At 58.8% G+C, this 16,731-nt stretch overlaps 1 protein-coding gene across 6 annotated transcripts; it reads left to right on the top strand.

Annotated features, from left to right (window-relative positions):
• Positions 1–509: 509 nt before the first annotated feature.
• Meis3 (Meis homeobox 3) lies at positions 510–15,421 on the top strand. Of its 6 annotated transcripts, none has more exons than XM_063252987.1 (13): positions 510–785; positions 6,766–6,941; positions 7,317–7,476; positions 7,566–7,616; positions 8,213–8,263; positions 8,398–8,547; positions 11,087–11,195; positions 11,364–11,512; positions 12,068–12,144; positions 12,228–12,286; positions 12,373–12,456; positions 13,191–13,246; positions 15,048–15,421. In XM_063252987.1, exons 1-12 carry the CDS (start codon positions 525–527, stop codon positions 13,238–13,240), a joined length of 1,377 nt encoding a protein of 458 aa, XP_063109057.1. In that variant the 5' UTR covers positions 510–524; the 3' UTR covers positions 13,241–13,246; positions 15,048–15,421. The 6 variants fall into 6 exon arrangements, with proteins under 6 accessions (XP_063109057.1, XP_063109056.1, XP_013002391.1 ...); XM_013146939.3 differs by lacking the exon at positions 510–785 and adding an exon at positions 4,985–5,375 and having other exon boundaries at positions 8,449–8,547; XM_003464609.5 differs by lacking the exon at positions 510–785 and adding an exon at positions 4,989–5,375.
• Positions 15,422–16,731: the final 1,310 nt, after the last annotated feature.

Raw genomic sequence — 16,731 nt, 5'->3', positions numbered from 1 at the left:
GTTGATTATTTAATTTCTTTTTGAGATGGTGTCTCGCTATGCAGTTCAGGACGACCTTGAACTCATGGCGATCCTCCTGCCTCAGCCTCCTGAGTACTGGGATTACAGGCGTGCACCACCACGCCCAGCTGAATTTATCTTATTTATATTTCGTGCCTTTGCCTCCCTGTGGTCCTCCAAGATTTGAGAGCAGCGGAGAGGCTGGGGCAGGCACTCAGTTGCTGGAGGACAAGGGGAGAAGAGAGGTGGAGAGCAGGTGAGGAGGTCAGGAAAAGCATCCGGCAGGAAAGCGGTAGTGCACTCAAAAGAAGGAGCCAGGGCCAGGTGCAGTGGCGCATGCCTGGAATTCCAGCACTCTGGGAGACTGAGACAGAGGGTCCCAATTTCAAGTCCAGTCGGGGCAGTTTGGCAATTTAGTGAGACTTTTAAAAAATAAAGAAGAGCTAGGTCTGGCAAGCACGAAGTTGTGAGTTCGGTTTCCAGTACAAAAAAAAGCAAAAAAGGAAGTGACCAGTGCAAGGCCTATGAAGGAAGGAAAGAGCAGGGATGGGGATGAGCGAGACGCAGTGCGCAGGAGGAGCAGCAGGGGGCGCAGGAGCCACGGGTCGCGGGGTGAGAAGAGGCTCCGGCTGCCCGGAAACGTCGGACCAGGCGGGCACCCCGTGAGTAGGCGGCGCGTGGAAAACCGCAGAGTTAAAACCGGAGGAGGAAGCAAGGACGTGATATTCGGGAAGACGGACGACAGGAATGAACGGAGAAGCCAAGAGAAGAGGGCGCAAGACAGGGTCCGTCAGGAACGGGGAGCTGGGGAAGCCACGTGGGGGAGGGAGTGGGGCAGAATCAAGCTGACCTGAAGTGAGGAGAAGGTGGGTGGGGAACTGAGCTAGCGTGCACGGACCACTGTGCAAAAGCCGATGTGGACGAGAGGGCGGGAGGGGGCTTTGTCCCTGGGTGCAGAGTGCTGTAGTCCAGGAGGCCCTGACCACAAGGGTGAAAGCAGCAGTTGAGGTGCGGAAGTCACGGGATGGTGACCACAGGCTGACCGCCACAACATCCGGTGACCCAACCAGAACACGGCTCATTCCACTGCCAGCCCTGTGTCACCTGCTCCTCAGGCTAGGAAGCAGCTCAGAGAGGTGACTAGACTACCCAGGGTCCACAGCAGGAAGGGCATGGATGGGAGGGAACAAGGCCACCACAGAGGAGGGACAAGGGACAACCTTGCATCTGAACAGATGCGGACCGGAAGGTGGGCACAGTCACTGTGGTCTGGCCAGCGTGCTGCGCCGAGCTCCAGAAAAGCCAGGCTGAGGCCAGGACACACGGGAGGGGTGACGGGAGTGGGGGGCGGCCTACAAAGCGCAGAGGCCAAGGAAGTCCTGCCAGGTGTGCTGACTCCAGTCTGGTGGCAGTCAGGCTCCTGCCAGGGGTCCTCAAGCGGTGACAGATGCTGCTGCGGAGGGTGATTTCTGCCTCCAGCTTCTGGTGGAAGGGTGTGTGGCACTGGTCACTTCCTTCCACCTCCTCCATACCTGGGTCCCCTCCAGGGATTGAACGGGACTTGGAAGATTTTTTTCTTTCCTTCTGGCACTGAGGATTGAACCTGGGGACTTTGGACTGAGCTACACCTCCAGTCCGTTTTATTTTTAGACTTAGAATCACTGAGCCACAAAGTTGCCCAGGCTGGGCTTGACTTTGGCTGCTCCTGCCTCAGTCTTCCAGAGTGCTCAGATTGCAGACATCCACCCCACGGAAAGGTTTTTGAGCGTATGGAGCTGGGGGAGTCCTCAGCGCCTCCCCAGATAGCTTGAACACCCTGAGTCTGATCCTTGCCACGCTTCCCTCAGTCCTCTCCCTGTGTGAACCCTGAGGGGGGCAGCAGGGAGAGAGGCAGAGCCAGGCCACGGAACAAAAGCCAAGGGCCCCACATCGGAGACAGGGACACAAGACAGATGTCGCAGATGTCGCAGATGCTGAGGGAGGGAGGCGGCAGGAAGTCAGAGCTGTGGCAACAGCAGCAGTGTGGAGAGCAAGGAGGGACACAAGCCGCAGGGGTCAGGAAGAGATGGGGACAGAGGAGGGGGCACAGCAACAGGGAGAGACATGGGCGAGGGAAAAGGGCAAGCTGGGGAGACCCCAAGGCCAGAGAGCAGAGGCAGAGAAAAGCAGACCAGACAGAAAGGACAGGAGCAGGAGACAGCCAAGAGAGAGGGTGGCGGGTCCTGGTGGCTTGTCCCTGCCCGCCCGGCCTGGTGCTCTGGCCTCCGTGGCTAATGCTATGATTGCTTGGCAGGCAGAGGGGAGGGGGCGGCGGTGACAAATGAACCCAGTGATGGATGGCTCAGCAGCCCGGTGGCGGGTGGGGGGGGGGGACCGAGATAAATGTTTCCTTCTCCTGGAGCCAGGCCAGGCGGGGAGGGACAGGGACATGGGCCATGTCTCTGCTGAAGGCCTGGGCAGTGGGGTGTGGGGACACTCAGGGCTGGGGGAGTGGGCAGAGAGTCTGAGATGGAAAGCAGAGAAAACAAAGGCAGAGATAAGGAAGGAGGAGGCGCAGACACTTGGCCTGGGCAGTCAGAGGCTGAGCAGGCGGCCCTTTCCCCACAGCCTGGACCTAGGAGCAAGGGCAAGGGACAGAGACCTGCAGCGCTGCGGATGAAGGGGAAACTGAGGCAGAGAACGGCAGGAGGGAGGGAGGAGACCCAGGGGCCCTGAGCAGCATCCATCCCCACAGCCTTGGAGAGCAGATCCTGGGGCTGCTAGGAACCCCAGGGGACAGTGGCTGCTAGAGGGGCCTAAGCTCAGGTGGGGGCCAGGGGAACAGGAAGATCCTGCCCAGGGGGCGGCCTGGGATCCTCCAGCTACTCCCAGTGGCCTCAGGGCCTTCATGGCCTGAGACCTTCCTGTCCCTTCAGTGGGGGTGACAGAGTGGCCCTGGTCCTGGCCCATTGCACACCCACCCCTGCTGAGGGCAACAAGGCCACTTCGTGAGCCACACAGTGACCCCCAGCCAGCCAGCACCCATGGAGAACACCACTCCAGAGTCCCCTGGAGACAAAGGTCTGAGGACCGAGTAAGGAAGCAGGCTCAGGAGGAGAGTGGCCGCGGGGCATGTGGGCACGTGTGTGTGTGTGTGTGTGTGTGTGTGTGTGTGTGTGTGTGTGAAGGCCGCCTCTCCATCCCTCCAGGTCGCCCCCAGCCTCTCCTATTCTCCCCTGCCCAGCCACCTGCTCCTCTCCTGTGTGGGGCTGCAGGGTGCTTTGAGCTCTGAGCCAGGGCAGAAGCAGCCCCCACCCCCACTCCTCACTAGCCACTCCCTGACACCCAGAAGGTGCTGCCCCAGAGGCCACAGTGGCCAGAGTCAGCCAGGCCAAGGCAAGGAGCCTCAGCACCCTCATGCACACCTGAGAGGCAAATCAGGGTCGGCACCCCACCCCACCCCTGAATCTCAACTGAGGGCGGCGGGGCAGGACAGGCAGAAGAGCTGTACATTTTTAATTAAAAAGTGACTTAAATTAATTTTCTGCTGCAAAATCCCAATCTGGGGAATAGTGCACCCCAGGGATCAGCACCCTCCCACTGCAGACCCTGTCTTAAAGGGCCAGCATCTCCAAAAGAACACTGGGTGGGGCCCCACATCACCAAGCCTGCCTTCCATTTTCTGCCCTTCAGGAGGGAGATGGGGCTGAACAGGTCAGGGCCTGGCTGAGGGATGCCAAGCGGACTCCCATGGAGAGGATGGCTTGGCTGCTTGTGCCCTGGAGAGCCTTGGGGAGACAGAGAGAAGGAGATGGAAGGACAGATACCAGGAGGGAACATCTAAGAGCCTGGGGTGGGCTGGGGGCCTTGAGGGGTACTGGACTCCTGTCCCTTTCTGTCCCACCCCCCACAACCTTCCCGCTGCCACCCCCAGGGAAGTTCTGCTGCCACCACTCCCCAACCCCTGTGTCACCCCTGCCCGCTCCGGGGCTTGCTTGCATGGGCAGGTGAAGGGTGACCCCAACCCCCTCAGCTCCCCTCTGAGACTCTTTTCCTCCCTGCGGTTCTGCCCCCCCGCAGCTTGGGTCTGTGTCCCCCCTTTCCAGGTCACTCACAAGTCCCAGGCTGCAGAGGCTGAGGACTGTCCTGTCCAGCCCCCAACCATTTTAATCTGCCCCATCTCAGAGCGTTTGCCACTTCTGGGAGCAGCTTACACTCACACGTCTGGGCACCGGCTTCACCCCCACACTCCTCCCAGCCCCGGTACGGCCTGAGCACCATGGGACCCAGAAGTTAGCCCTTTGCTCCCTGCGATGGCCCAGAACACCACCGGCAGTAGTAGGTGCTCAGAAAACTGCGCGGCACAAACCCTAGACTTTATCTAGCCGTAATGCCCGCTTCCAAGCTGTCTTGGGGTTCGATGAGCGCGGCGGCAGCCTCCTCAGCGCGCACCTAAGCGCACGCACGATTTCCGTGACGCCGCGGCCTCCCAGACAGCAGCTGCGGGAACTTTAGGCTGTGACCCTCTAAAGGCAGGGGTGAAGGCGGGCAGAGGGACGCGTGCGCTGTGCCCTTAGGGAGGGGAAGGGAGCCAGGGCAAGAGGAGAAACTAAAATATAGGAGATCGTGTTCTTTCTTGCCTCCCATTCTCTCTGATCCTGTCTTACAGAGAGGGAAACCATGGAGACTGGGCGAGAAGACAGAAAGGGTGGTGCGAGGGCAGGGAGGGAGAAGCCAGCGGAGACCGGTGCCGCGAGGGGAACGGGGTTAGCAGTATCCTGGGAGCCTCGAATACAAAGGCCACGGCTGTGTGGCTGCGGGCGGGAGGCAGGGGGGGGTGGGGGTAGGGGAGGGCGGGGGCGGGGCGAAGCGGGGAGGGAGGAGACGGGAGAGGGGCCAGGGAGGGGCGGGGACTGAGACAGGGGCGTGTCCTGTGGCCGGGGCGTGGGCGGAGGCGTGGTCTGAGGGCGCCCCGCCCCGTGCCGGCGGACAGTGGGTTAAGCATCTCGGCTCCTCCGCGGTGGAACTTCCGGATGTGACCACAGAGGAGCGAGCGGGGAGCGGAGCGGAGCGCAGGAGACGGGAGGGAGGGAGCCGCCCTTCGAGGCTGGGAGCCGCCCCCGCCCGGCTCCGACCCGCGCGTCGCGGCCGCCTGGGTCCCGCAGCCCGGGGCGGGACGGGGCCCGGGCGGGGCCTGGCGACCCCTGCGTCCCGCGCCCAGCGCCCTGTGCCCCGCCATGAGCCCCCGGCCGTGACCCCGCGCCCAGGCCCATGCTCTGAGCCGCCGCCCCGCCCGGCGCGCGCCGCTGAGGCCGTGGGGGGCCGGGGACCCCGCCTCCGCCGCCGTGGGCCTGGGGCTGCAGCCGGCCGCGCCCTCCCCGCCCATGGCCCGGAGGGTAGGTGTGAGGGGCCCTCTGCGGCCTTCTGCCCTGCCCCCTCCTCCGTCCGTCTGTCTGTCCGTCTGTCCGTCCGTCCCTCTGTCTCCCCGGCTCGCTCTCTGCCCCCGTCCCTGTCCCTGCGTCCTCTCCATCTCAGCCCTTTATCCTAGTACCTCCACCCCGCCGTCCCCCTTCTCCTGCCTCGGATCTACTTTTGTTTGTGACCCGACCACCCCAGGTCAGGGGCCGGGACGGTGTGGGAGAGGTGAGTCCCCCAGGCCGCCGCCGGGCCAGGGACCCGCGCTATCTTTGGGTGCTGGGCGACAGCAGGAGGGGAGAGGGGTGGGAGCACCGCAGCCACCTTGCACGGTGGGGGTCGGGATCGTGGCAGGAGGTGAGGACCCCGTGTCGCGGGAGTGAGGAGCAGCGGGGAGCAGTTGAATTCAACTTCGGAGCTCCGGAGAAGTTCGGAGAGGAGCGGAAGGCGGGGAGAGGAAGGAGCGCGCAGGGCCCGCCTGGGGCCAGGTCTGCCGAGGGTCGGGGCGGGGGCAGGCGAGACCCTTGGCTCCACCTTGCTGTCCTTTGGCCCCTTGAAGGCCCCAGTATCTTCATGGCCAAAGTCGGGGTTCGCCCCGTGACAGGAAGGACCCTGTGTCCTCCGGTGAGCCGTTCTGGTATCCCGGGACTGGGAAATGTCACCCGGGATGCTCCTGTTCCGTGGGCCGGGTCTGTCCTGTCTTTCCGCAGGCGGGCACTGCTGTGTGCTAGGCCAGTGCTAGTGTCCTGTTTGAGTTGTCCTCACACTTCCCTCTGCCTGGCTGTGGGCTGTGTGTGTGGCTTTGCTGGTGTCTCCAGAGGTGTGGCACTCAGCCTCCCTGTCCTGATGTGCACCCGTGTGTGTGTATGTGTGTGTGAGACACACGTGTGATTCCATGTGCGGTGGAGTCCATGGTGAACAGGTGTGATGTGCGTAAAGACACACTCAGGCGTGCTTACCTGACATCTGTGAAATGCGAAGGGCTAGGGAGACAGTTGTACAAACCCTGTCCCGTTCATTCCCCCAGGATGTGTCCTGGTGACCACATCTCTCACTGTCTAAATCTCTGTGCCTTTCTTGACCCTGGCAGCGGCCAGCCAGCCCACCCTGACCCCCATCCTAACCTCGATGGGTCCCTTCCTCCTGGTCCTTCCGCCACAGTCAGGAATCCTCATAGCATATATTTTCGAATCCCAGGGCACAGGAAAGGCCCTGGGGTGGCACTTGGTCCGCCCCTCCCCCTGCTCCTTGACACTACGGGTTAAGGAGTAGGGGCTAGGTAGTGGGTGACACAGAGTGCATTCCCTGGCCTGGCTACCTGGCTGGGTCTTGAGGCACTGACCTGCTGGGGCCCCCTCTTGCCTCCCTCAGTACGATGAGCTGCCCCACTACCCAGGCCTCGTGGACGGTACACCTGCCCTGGCTAGCTTCTCAGAGGCAGCGCCCCTAGCACCCAGAGTCCCTGGGCCCTACGGCCCGCCCCGGCCACCTCCAGCCCCAGGCCTGGACAGCGATGGCCTGAAGAGGGAAAAGGATGAGATCTACGGGTGAGTGTGACTCACAGAAAGGCTCCCAGGCCTTCCAGAGTCCCTGTAACCACTGCCTGCCAGGCTCCCTCCCAGTCTGTTCCTCTCTGTGTCCGGCCTTTCTGTGTCACCCGAGTCTCATTTCCTCCCAGTCCCCCCAGCACCTCTCTTCATTTTTTCTTTTTCTTTCTTGTCCCTTTTTTTTTTTTTTTTTTTTTTGTAAGAAAAGATCTCACTCTACAGTCCAGACTGACCTTAAACACACTATGTAGCCCAGACTGGCCTCATGCTTTTAATCCTCCTGCCTCAGCTCCCCAAGTACTGGGACGACAGATGTCTGCCTCCACACCTGATCATATCTCACCTCACGAGCCGATGTTCTCCCTCCTCCCCCAGACACCCACTGTTCCCACTGCTGGCCCTGGTCTTTGAGAAATGTGAGCTGGCCACATGCTCTCCCCGAGACGGGGTGGGGGCTGGGCTGGGTGCACCCTCTGGGAGTGACGTCTGCTCCTCCGACTCCTTCAATGAGGACATCGCTGCCTTTGCCAAGCAGGTGAGCAGGGCCATCCAAACACAGGCCCGGGAGAGCTGCAGGGACAGGCAGGACACAGTGGTGACCTTGCTGGTGTCTCCCCCTACTAGGTTCACTCCGAGAGGCCACTCTTCTCCTCCAACTCAGAGCTAGACAATCTGGTGAGCCCAGGGCCTCCCCAGAGTGCATGGGAGGGCTGCCAGAGCAGAGGGGAGACCCTGATCCTCACCTCACACTACGACATGGTTGCCCATTTCACAACCAGCAGTGCCTAGAGTTTGAGAACAGGACTCTGGCCTGAGTTCAAATCCTAGCTCTGCCACTCTGGCTCTGGGAGCCTGGGTAGGTGATGCCACCTCCCTAGGCCTCAGTCCTCCTCTTCAAAGAGGAAAGGAAGGGGAGGTGGAGTGGAAGGTGAGGAGGGAGGGAAAAATTCTGGGGCTGTTCTCCCTCTGGCCCCAAATCCCCTCCAGGGCTCCCTGTTGGCCAGAACCTTTGGCAAAGGACTCTGGGAAATGTGATTTTCAGGGAGACGGGGAGGCAGGCATGCGAGATCCCATGTGAGATGGGCATGCGCCCTGTGTCCCAGCCCACTCCCAGGCTGGACTTCTCTGTCTCTTCTTTGTCTCCACCCCTCTCTCTCTGTCACCCTCTTGACTCTGGGTTTGTATCTGTCTTCCTCCCCTTGCTTGTGTTCCCTCTTGCTCTGTCTCTGTCACTCTGAGATGCCCTTCTCTGCCCTTCTCTGCCCTTGCAGATGATCCAGGCCATCCAGGTGCTGCGCTTCCACCTGCTGGAGCTGGAGAAGGTGAGTGCTTCTCATCTGCCCCAGCCCCCCTGCTCAGCTCCCTTCACCCCAAGTGTCCCCCATGTCACCCCCATCCCCAGCACCCAGCCTTGGCCCCTGGGTTGCCCGCCCCAGTACCCGGTGCCCCCTCCCAGGTCCACGACCTATGCGACAACTTCTGTCACCGCTACATCACCTGCCTCAAGGGAAAGATGCCCATTGACCTGGTCATCGAGGATCGGGACAGTGGCTGCAGGGAGGATCTCGAGGACTATCCAGCCTCCTGCCCCAGCCTCCCAGACCAGGTGGGTCCAGGACAGGGCATCGTGTCACCAAGCCACTAGATCCAGGATTGGACACGGCAAGGGGCTGCACATCAAGTCAAGGCACCTCGAATGCAGCCCGGCCGTGGGGCATGCACAGCACAAGGTCACACACCTGCGATGCAACAGCTGCAGAAGTACACACAAAGACACACAGACACACAGACATACAGACTCACACCAGCAGCTGCAGGTGCCACCCGCAGGCTTGGCTGCACCCATGCAGGTTCCTACACAGCTACCCAATCCCACACACACAGCACAGTAGTATCCGTGGTACCCTGAGACACAGCCACAGGACAGCAGTGCAGACCTGGTAGCTGATTCAGCAGTGGAGTTCTGGAGTGAGTGCCAGTGAACCGCAGCCTCCCGCCGCCAAGAGCAAACACAACCACTGGTGCAGTTCCCCCCCTGCTCACTCATGTGCTCGAGCGCCCAGCAGTCAGATCTCACACAAGGCTGAGGCACAGCCTCATCGAGGAGTTACCCACAGGACAGCTGTGAGGGTCCCAGCTCGCCACAGACTCACATGGAGCTAGAAAAGTGACACCTGAGGCTGGCCATGGCAGCACACACCTGCAATCCAGCACTTGGGAGGCTGAAGCAGGGGGATCACTGTGAGTTTGAGGCCAGCCTGTACTGCACAGAGAGGAGACCTTATCTCAAAAAATGAATTGACACCTGGGGAGAAAGTCCCCTGAGGCCCACACCTGGTCAGAGTGTCACCCTAGGCAGCTGTGGTGCAACACAGCATGAAGTCAGATGCAGGAAGAGAATAGCTCAGGCTGGGGCAGTGCACACAGGTCAGAGTAGCCTCATGCTCATCGAGAACCTTTGCATGTGACAACTGGGGACAAGTTTCTGGCACCTCCTATTTGAACCTCGGGTACACTTGTGTGACAGTCCCTGGTGGCTACACCCACCCAATGTCCTGGCAGTCATAAATTGCCTTGTGCGGAGTCACGGTAGCCACGTGGTGCATGGTCCCATTCCCAGGCTGCCACCCTCAAACCCAAGTCACACACCACCCCTGGGTCAAGGACAGCCACACACACACATCAGAGCATGCCTCGGCCACCAGCATGTGACAGCTGCTCTGCAGCCACTTGCTCTCTGGAGTTGCTGTGCCATGCCCACCAACATCACATTCAGGAAGTGTTACACTCAGCTCCATGCCACATGAAAGTCCAGGAGCTTCAGGCTGTGACAGTTTCAGGTGACAGCCACAGCCATGCTCACAGGACTTCAGACCTGAGTCACCTCAGTGTGCACAGCCCAGCCCACGATCCCACACAGACCCTCTGACCCAGGAGAGAGCTCCATGAGCCCTAGCAGGAAGACACGGTGTCCCCACGAGGAATGAGAGGTCATAGCAGCCAGGGGGGCAGGTAGGCACCAGGGGTGGCAACTGCAGGCCACTCTTTGTCCCCACGTTGCCAGGGTGAGAAATGGGCCAGTCGGCAGTACCATAGCACAGAGAGGAGAGGGTATGCGGCTGCCTGGCGGTGGTCCAGGCTTTTGATAAAAGGACACAGTGAATCTACCATCACCTGGCAGAGATCAAACTCCATCTTTTTTATTTATTTATTTTTTTTGTGTGTGTGGTACCTGGCACTGAGCCCAGGGCGTTGACACTGAGCTAGGCTACACCCCCAGACCTCCTTTGTTTTATTTTGACACGACAACTTGCTAAGTCACTAAATTGCCCAAGCTGGATTCCAACTTGCAGTCCTCCTGCTTCAGCCTCAGGAGTGCTGGAATTAGAGGTGTGCACTGTCATGCCCAGCTATGAATCCCATCTTAAACCAAAGGCCAAAGTGATCCAAATACAGGAGCAGTGGATGGTGGGCTTTCTGGAGCACAGAACCAGGCCAGAGCACAAATCCAGCACATTGCCAAGTTCCTCAAAGTGCGTCCCTGTTTGGGCACAGAAAATACAGCCCTGGGCTCCTTTCTCTGCAGTTTTGAGATCCTGAAATCTGAAAACTCCTGTTTGGACTCCTTTCTCCCAATAAGTTCAGTGCAAAATCACTTGGCAGCAAAATCTGACCTGAACTAATGAGAGGCTATTTATAGCCTTTATTTATTCCACTTAGTTAAGTATTCATTCACTTTGCTGCAGAAATGTTAATGAGTCTGATGATGGGGGTTATGCCCAGACCCTGCAGAGTGGTCAGGAGATGAGAGGGTGTGGGCTCATTTAGTGTTGGCCATGGTTGCAGCGTCCAGCTCCTGGCCTCCAGGGTCTCGGTGAAGGGGTGCAGGCTGCATGACCTCCATGCACCTCTTCCTAAATTAGCTTGCTGAGTTTTTACCACAGCATGGTGGGCACTGCTATCATCTTGTACTTTCCAGTTGAGGAAACTGAGGCACAGAGAGGTAAGGGACTTCTCCAAAATCACATAGCCAGGAAAGACCAGAAGCAGAAGCCAGCTTCCCCTGCAGGGTTCCCAGCTCCCCACGGTCACTGCTGTGTGGTGTCCCCAGCCTGGGCACTGACTCCCAACTCTTTGTTCTCTAGAATAATGCATGGATCAGAGACGAGGACAGTGGGTCTGCACATTTGGGGACCCCGGGCCCATCCAGTGTGAGCCTGGCTTCCCAGAGTGGAGACAACTCTAGTGACCAAGGTGAGAACACTGGGAGGCAGTGGAGGGAGGCGGTGAGGTCTGCAGTGAGGCCTTGAGTGGGATTGGCAGACACGTGGACTGTGAGGGCAGGGCCTCGGGTGGGGGTCCTGGGCCCGCGGTCCCTGCTCTTAGCTGTCCACCAGTGCAGTGTGCCTGTGCCCCCACCAGGAGACGGGCTGGACACAAGTGTGGCCTCACCCAGTTCTGGCGGGGAGGATGAGGAGCTGGACCAGGAGCGGCGGCGAAACAAGAAGCGAGGGATCTTCCCCAAAGTGGCCACCAACATCATGCGGGCCTGGCTGTTCCAGCACCTGTCGGTGAGTCCGGTTAGGGGATCCATGTGTGTGCCATGCTTCCCACAGCCCAGCGGCCGCAGCACACACCACCCCCTCACACATGGGGGAGGAGGGAGAGTGCGTTAGTGTCTGCCCAGAGAGGTTAGGGGACTTGCTGCAGGACACACAGGCAGATGAGGGCAAACATAGGCAGTCTGGCCTTAACCACTACACACTGCCTCAGAGAGAGGCAGGAAAACAGGCCTCAAAAGAGAAAAGACAGAGATGGAGAGGGGCGGGTCAGTGCAAGACTAAGACATAGCTAGATGCGCGTTGGTAACCCTACCACTTTGGGAGGCTAAGGCACGAGGACTGCAATTTGAGCTCAGCCTAGGTGACTTAGGAGATCCTATCTCAAAATAGAAAAAAAAAGTGCCATGTAGCGGGTTTGAAAGCCGTGGGTTCAGTGTCTAGGATAAGTGGGGACTTCGGGCTGCCCTCCCCGTTCCCTCCCGAGCGGCTCGAGCAGTCGCTGGAAGAGACGCGGTGGAGTCACTGCCTTGCGGACCAGGCTGGTGACTCCTGTGGGGGCCGCAGCACCCCTACCCCTCTGAGGAACAGAAAAAGCAGCTGGCGCAGGACACAGGGCTCACCATCCTGCAAGTGAACAACTGGTGAGTGGCGGGCGGGGGCGCTGTCCGCGGTGCTGACGCCTAGCCGCGCTCTCCGCACCGCTCCGACTTCGCCGCCTCCCCAGGTTCATCAACGCGCGGAGACGCATCGTGCAGCCCATGATCGACCAGTCCAACCGCACAGGTAGGTGGCGGGCGAGGAGGCCCCTGCGCCAAGCAAGGCCGGGAGGACCGAGGCCGGGGGCTCAGCTGCGCCCCACGCCTTTGCAGGGCAGGGTGCAGCCTTCAGTTCCGACGGCCAGCCGGTGGCGGGCTACAGTGAGACGCAGCCGAATGTGACTGTCCGGCCACCGGGTAAGCCCCGCCCCTCCACTGGCCCCGCCCCGCCTCTCACGGAGCTGTCCGGTCTTCAGGTGCCATTCGTGAAGAATAAACATCTCATTTGTATATGGGGAACAAACTGAAGATGTCCAGACCACTGTCCTGGTCCCCAACTTTCCTTATAAAACTCCCTACTGGGTTCTACGTACCAACTGGAAATCTCTATTTTGTCTTTTCCTTTTTCTTTTTTCCTTTTCTCTTTTTTGGTGCTGAAATGGAACCCAGGGCCTTAAGCATACTAAGCGCATGTGTTGCCACTCAGTTTACACCCTTGACCCAAGCTGCCTTTTTTTTTTTTTTTTTTTTTTTGGTTGGGAGGGAGACAGGATCTCTTCCTAAGGCTGGCCTTGAACTCCTGTATAGCCCAGGCTACTCCTAGAGATCCTCCTGCCTCAGCCTCACATGCGCTGGAATTACAGGCATGGGCTGCCACACCCAGCACCCTTCCTTCTTTTGAGACAGGGTCTCACTGTGTTGCCTAGGCCAGTCTCCAGCTCCTGGGCACAAGTGATCTTCCTGCCTCAGCCTTCCCCATAACTAGGACTGCAAGCATCACTGTACCCAGGTTTTCATTCTTCCTTAAAGGGCCAGCACCCTCTTAAAGTATAATTTGGTCTACCCCCGTGGTAGAGCCAAGGGGTGCGGGAAGGGGTGGAAGGGACACTGTGGTTGGGAGGATGCACTAACCCTCCTCTTTTGTCTCCAAGGCTCAGTGGGGATGAGTCTAAACTTGGAAGGAGAGTGGCATTATCTATAGAAAAACGTGAGTGTCCACAGCCGTCTTGTGCACCTCACACACCTTCCTAGGCCTCCCGCCTCCATGGTGGGGCTGAGTCTCTGAAAGGAGGGTTCTCCAAGACTTCTCATCCCTCTATCATCCACCTTCCATCCATCAATCCACCCATTCATCCATCTACTCACCTACCCATCTATCTTGCCTTTCATCTATCTTCCTAGCCATCCATCTATCCATTCATCTATCTACCCACCTACTCAATCATTTATTCTCCCATCCACTTATCCATCCATCCACCCTGGTGTCTGGAAGTGGACACCAGAAACCGGTGACAATCCAGGGCCACAGCTAAAAGCCTAGCCTTCCCATCACTACTACCTCTGGGGTAGCAGGAAGACCACTTAGATTAAGTGGTCTCCAAATGATTCACTGTAGGATGCATAGGAGTCTGCTGGACAGAAGCAGGGGTGAAGGTAGTGGATACAATGATTTGCTCTCCTATATCTGAGTTTCTCTGGTCTGGCATCATGGAAGTACTTCAGATAAGCCCAAGAGGGAGAGGTTATTGTTTTCAGTTTAACAGACAAGGAAACTGAAGCTCAGAGAAGTCACTTGTGCAGGCTCAGCCTGCTAGGAACAGCATGTGCAAAGGCAGGGCAGAAATGCCTTTCTCCAGCTCCAGCCCACCCAGAGTCTCTGTTAGCATATGTACTGCCGAAGGAAGCACAGCTGGGAGCTTCCAAGCACAGAACAGATCTTGACTCTCCCTAAATTAAACCTTCCATGGCTCCCGAGAGGCCAATTCTTTACCTTACCATGGCTCCAGTGCATAGCTGAGACCACCTCTCAGATATGCACTCTCAGATAGGGCTCTCAGACCAGCAGGAGACAGATCCATCCACTGACAGCGATGGTCCAGGGCAGACAGCACTGTGGAACAGTGCACAGGAGCCCACAGGGCCTGTGGGACCCTGGCCAGGAGAAGGGCTGGGGGGGCTTCCTGGTGGAGGAGGAGTCTCACCCAGACCATGGGATTCCAAGGGACATCCTGGGGGCACTGACTTCGGAGGATGGGGGTGTCTAGCAGCAGGTACAATATTTATAAAGGCCCAGGGCACTTAGGACCTCCTTGGCTGCAGACTCCCCAGAGGACCTGCGCTGGGTCAGGCAGGGGGTCCAGGTGGCCTGAGTGAGCTCAAGGGGTGTCTAGAAATGAGCACCGCTGAGCCCTTGGGTGCTGGGGCCTGAGCTGGGAGGAGACAAGCGCATCCAGGTGGGGACAGCAGTGGCAGGGGCTGAGTGGCAACTGGCCTCTGGAGTCCACAGCAATGGGGGGCTCCTCACCCTTGACCTCTTCCCTCTCCTCTGTCTCCATCACCCGTTGTCTCTGCTCTGTTTCCTCTCTTTAGGAGCTGGGGTTGACCTCGAAGCCCTGGCACTGAGCTGCACCCCAGCCTCTGCCACTTCCACTTATTATTTTATTGTGAGACAGGGTTTTACTAAGTTACTAAATTGCCCAGGCTGGACTGAACTTTCAGTCTTCCTGCCTCAGCCTCTTGAGTGCTGGGAAGACAGGCAAGCGCCCCATGCAGGCACCATCCGGGCTGTTGGTCTGTGTGGGCATCCTGTCTCCCTGCCTCTTGCCCGCTAATTCTCTCCCTTCTCCTCCTTCTGCAGCTCCTGGTAGCCTCTGCCCAGCTCTGTCCTGCTCCTCTGTCCTTCCGCCTCCCACAGCCCCTGCCGCCCGCTCCCTTCCCTAGTCCCCTCTCTGCATCCCTGTCACTTTGGGCTCGCCCCTCTGCTGACTGCCTCTCCTTCCTCATCACAGACTCTGCCTCTGGACTGTGACCACTGGCCTGGCACCTGCTCTGTCCCCACAGGCCCTGTGGCTCTGGGACTCTCCAGGTCTTTCTGCTCAACACCTACCTCCTCAGGGGGCCCCCCAGGACATGGGGACCTGAGTATCCACCTGGGGGCCTCTCAAGGACAGACACAGCCCCAGCCCTGACCCCCTGGCTGCCAGGGTGGGCCTGTCTGTGGATGCAGTGGCTGAGGCCTGGCTAAGGGACAGAGAAGGTGCTGGGGGCGGCAGGGGCTATTCGGAGGAGACTCACCCAGGTGGGACATCTGGGGGCACTCCCCCTCCCACCTTCCTTCTCTGATGTCTTCTACATTTTTTAATAATAAAATCATAAAAACACACACCCTCCAATTAAAGTTCTTGTGTCCCTCCCAAATTCAAATTCTCACTGATGCCCGAGACCCACAGGGTGACATCCCCATTGGCCTGCAGCCTCCCTTGTTGCACAGTCCTGTGTGTCATTTAGTTAGTGCTGTCACAAAAGCTACCCTAAAACTGTAAGACATCAGCTGTTTTGACCCTCAGGATGCTGGGAGCTGGTATCTTACAAGAGGCCGGGCTGGGCAGCATTGGTGGCTTTACAGGGCCACCTGTGAGTCTGCTGTCAGCTGGTGGTCAGCAGAGGCCCTGCTTCTGGGGTGACCTGGCTGATCACAAGGATAACCAGGGGAAGGACCCGGCAGGTCTCATCAGCAGGAGGCTGCGGTTTGTCCACGGGGATATGCTGGGTCTTCATGTCCTTCCTTCTTTTTGGTTTTTTGAGACAGGATCTTTGGCTGCCGTGAACTCGGTGCAGTCCTCCTGCCTCAGCCTCCTGAGTGCTGGGCTTACAGCCGAGCCCTCAAGCCTAGCTCCACTATCCCTCCTTGAAAGGCCATGTCCCTCTCTCAGTCTCACCTCAGCCCCTGGCCCATCCTAGCAACCTTCTTCTCCTCAGAGCTGGTCTCTTGTATAGAGCTCACACGCAGGCCAGCACACATTCACATTTGCACACACACTTGTACAAGTGTACTGTACTTTCACACTGATGCTAGCACACTCCTTCCAGTGCACACACACCCTGGTTTACACACTCACACCTGGACACCACAGGACTCGGGCAGGGTGACACCCACAGGCAGCACCTAACCTTACTGGTGCCCCAACAGTTTACTCGGTGCCACCCAAAATGTCCTGCCCTGGGCCCTGCTTTGTGAGCCTGGGCCATGGAGACAACTCTGGCAGCCCCGGACCTCATGATACAGCCAGGGACTCATCCCTGGCTCTGAGACCCGGTCCCTGCTCTGCTCGGTGACTTTTCTGTCCAGCCATGCTGGACGCAGGGCTGGCACTGATGGTCGTGGCTCTGGTCTGACTGCTGCTGATTCAGGGCCTCACCTGAGAGTACATGGGCTGTTGCCATGGGGAGGTGCTGGCTTGGTCCCTAGCTCTGCCTCAGTCCAGTTCCATCTCTGCAGAGGCAGGAGCCCCCGCCTGCACGCTGCGCTATCTCCACTGTCACCCTGCTCTGCCCCACTTCCTGCTATTATTACCTCAACCCCCAGAACCAGGTGCTCTTTCTCCTTCTGAGGCTTCTGTGAGGCCTGGTGTACAGCAGATGCCCAGGCGGCCATGGGGAGCAGGAAGGGAACCCACACTCTTAGCCCTACTT

Source organism: Cavia porcellus, unplaced genomic scaffold, assembly GCF_034190915.1.
Source record: "Cavia porcellus strain 051 isolate PalLab524CR breed Dunkin Hartley unplaced genomic scaffold, mCavPor4.1 scaffold_7, whole genome shotgun sequence".
In the NCBI taxonomy this organism is placed as follows: domain Eukaryota; kingdom Metazoa; phylum Chordata; class Mammalia; order Rodentia; family Caviidae; genus Cavia; species Cavia porcellus.
This window is presented reverse-complemented; position numbering and strand designations above follow the sequence as displayed.